The sequence below is a fragment of the Myzus persicae genome, unplaced genomic scaffold (assembly GCF_001856785.1).
Source record: "Myzus persicae strain clone G006 unplaced genomic scaffold, MPER_G0061.0, whole genome shotgun sequence".
Taxonomy (NCBI): domain Eukaryota; kingdom Metazoa; phylum Arthropoda; class Insecta; order Hemiptera; family Aphididae; genus Myzus; species Myzus persicae.
This window is the reverse complement of record NW_019100661.1, coordinates 19,712-22,800: the sequence shown is the minus strand read 5'-3', so window position 1 is coordinate 22,800 and position 3,089 is coordinate 19,712. Positions and strand designations below refer to the sequence as shown.

Below are 3,089 nucleotides of genomic sequence, written 5' to 3'. Positions count from 1 at the left end.
GTATGTGTGATGTGTATATAAGTATGTATGTAGACTTAAGGGGGCTAGAGCGTGTTTCATTTTCGGTCAAAAATAAAGCTCACGACTTCAATCACTACGCCCAATATAATGTTAAGATTTTAATTTTGAACATGGATTTGTATTCGTAACTAAATTATCTATGATTTGACATTTTCATTTATCTGATTTTTGTATTTTTTTACTTTGAAATTTACTAACAAAAAGAGCAAAAATACATCATATTCATAGTTCAAATTTAAATAGATTGATATAGAATATGAAAAATGTACGACAGTCAAAGTATAGTAAATTTAGAGGAGAATTCAAATCTCTTTTCAAAATTGAAATCGGAATATCCTACTGTGAGTAATGATTGAAGTCACTGGCGGTGTTTTGAATTGAAAATAATGATGTATTACAAGAAAGTAATTCAACAAATCATGATAATTGTTGTTCTGACCAATTAAAACAGTCAGGTCCATTAGAAGATAGTGAAAATATTAAATCTCAACCAAATGTTCTTCCTGGGTAAGATGCATACTATTGAAATGTTTTAAATTTTTATCTTTTATGATGGGGAAAAAAATCAAATATTATTTGAATATTAAAATTAAAACTTTTTAATTAGACTATCATTTTCGTGTAATTGATGTTTATTTTATTTATTATTTTAAATAAAAAATGTAGACATAATACCTATGATAGAAATTAAAGTCTTAAAATTTCATGAAATATTTCAGAGATGATCCAGCATTATGGATCATAAATGATACTACAGGAGATTTTATATCATTACATGGTTTTAATCAAAATATCGATGGGAACAACTTTTTAAAGTCAAAAAGATTATGCTCTAAAATTGTGAGAGGTACAAGAAAATCGTATTATAGACATTTACCACCAAGCTTATTTCAAACAAAATTTGTAAATGGACAAATTTTAAAAAGAAAATATCTAGCATATTCAAACAGTACAGGATGTTTGTATTGTGTACCTTGTATATTATTTGAAGGAAAATCTAGTTTTGCTTCTACTACTGGGTTTTGTAATTGGAAGAAAGGAGAGGAAAAATTATCTATGCATGAAAATTCAAAAACTCACAAAAACTGTGTTTTAACCATGAAAAAAGAGGTGATTTACATCAAAGAATAGATAAAAAATTGTGTTACAGTTAGAAAATGACGTTAAATATTGGAAAGATGTTTTGCGCAGAGTAACCGCAGTAGTAAAATCATTGTGTTCAAGAGGTCTTTCCCTTAGAGGAAGTGATGATAACTTTGGGAATTCTCATAGTGGAAATTTTATCATGTGCTTAGAGCTTGTTGCAGAATTCGACCCATTTTTAGCTAGTCATATAAAAAAGTATGCAAATAAAGGAAAAGGAGGTACGTCATACTTGTCACTTAATACTTTTGAAGAGTTTGTTAAGCTTATGGGACAAAAAGTACGTGAAACAATAATTAAAGAAATTAAAAAAGCTAAATATTTCTCAATTGTTGTGGATTCGACACCAGACGTATCTCATACAGATCAACTTTCCTTTATTTTTCGATATGTTATAGACAACGGTGAACCAGTAGAGCGATTTTTACATTTTCTTCCGAATACTGGACATAAATCTGAAGACTTAGCTAAAGTAGTATTTAACGTTCTTGAATCGAATACTTTGGATATTCAAAATTGCCGAGGCCAATCTTATGACAACGCGTCCAATATGTCTGGGAAATATACAGCTCTTCAAGCTCGAATAAAACAAGTTTGCCCCCATGCTGTATATGTTCCATGTTCAGCACATTCTTTAAACTTGGTTGGAGAATGCGCTGCTAATTGTTGTTTTTTGGCTGAAGACTTTTATAATTTAATTCAAAATCTATATGTGTTTTTTTCTTCATCTACATATCGATGGCAAATTTTATCTAAGCAGTTACAGGGCAATGTAACTATAAAAATGCTATCGGGTACCCGTTGGTCAGCGCGTCATGATGCATGTTTTAGCCTTTCTTATAACTGGAAAAAAATAATCAAAGCACTAGAAGAATTTGAAAATGATAAATTGGAAAAACCACAAACAATATGCGAAGCCAGAGGTTTGTTAAGAAAACTACAAAGTTTGGAAATGGGAATAATGGTCTCCGTTTGGAGCGATGTACTTGAACGATTTAATGTAACTAGTAAGAAACTTCAAGAAGTAAAAATTGATTTGAAAACTGTTTTATCATTATATAACTCCTTAATCAAGTACTCTGAAGAATTAAGAAATAATTTTGATTTATATGAGCAAAAAGGATTTGAAAAATGTGGAATTAAAGAGTATAAAGACATATCCAGTAGAAAGAAAAAAAGAAAATTGGCTTTTGGAGAAACTCGAGACGCTGAAGCAAAATTAACTCCAAGAGACAAATTTAGAAGTCAAATATATATATCAATCATGGATTCTCTTATTTTTGAATTGAATAAAAGGATGAGCGCTTATGAAGAGATTAATAAAAAATTTTCTTTTTTTTTTCGGCTTCAAATGTTAAGTATCACAGAAGTTCGAAAACAAGGAGATTATTTGAGGAAGTGTTATCCTAACGATTTACCTGTTACATTTCCAAATGAATGTGTTCATTTTAGAAGCTATTTACTAACAAAGTAAAATAAAGAAAATATACCTAAAACTGCTTTAGAAATGTGTAAAATGATACATGATGATGACATTCAAAATATATATCCTTACGTCAACATAGCACTCAGAATGTTCTTATGTTGTCCAGCATCTAATTGTTCATCAGAGAGATCCTTTAGTGCTCTAAAGAGAGTTAAAACATATCTAAAGTCTAGGATGACTGATGATCGGCTCAATAACTTGGCGATACTTCATATAGAGTCAGAAATAACAACTCAAATACAATATGATGAAATTATACAAGATTTCAGTGAGAAAAAATCGAGGCGTAAATTATAATGTTAATATGTTATTTGTATAAAATGTATGGTCAGATTGTCAATAAAATTTTTTAAATAAGTATTCACATTTTTTTTTTTGAATGGGAGGGGGGTATGTAGGGGCGCCTATAAAATGTTACCTGGGGCGTCAAAACTCTAAA

At 29.7% G+C, this 3,089-nt stretch overlaps 1 protein-coding gene across 1 annotated transcript; it reads left to right on the top strand.

Annotated features, from left to right (window-relative positions):
- Nucleotides 1-284: 284 nt before the first annotated feature.
- Nucleotides 285-2,638, top strand: LOC111039694. The gene is made up of 5 exons (XM_022323286.1): nt 285-362; nt 473-528; nt 741-861; nt 1,172-1,829; nt 2,082-2,638. The coding sequence occupies exons 1-5, from the start codon at nt 285-287 to the stop codon at nt 2,636-2,638; spliced, it is 1,470 nt and encodes a 489-aa protein (XP_022178978.1).
- The last annotated feature ends 451 nt before the right edge of the window (nt 2,639-3,089 follow it).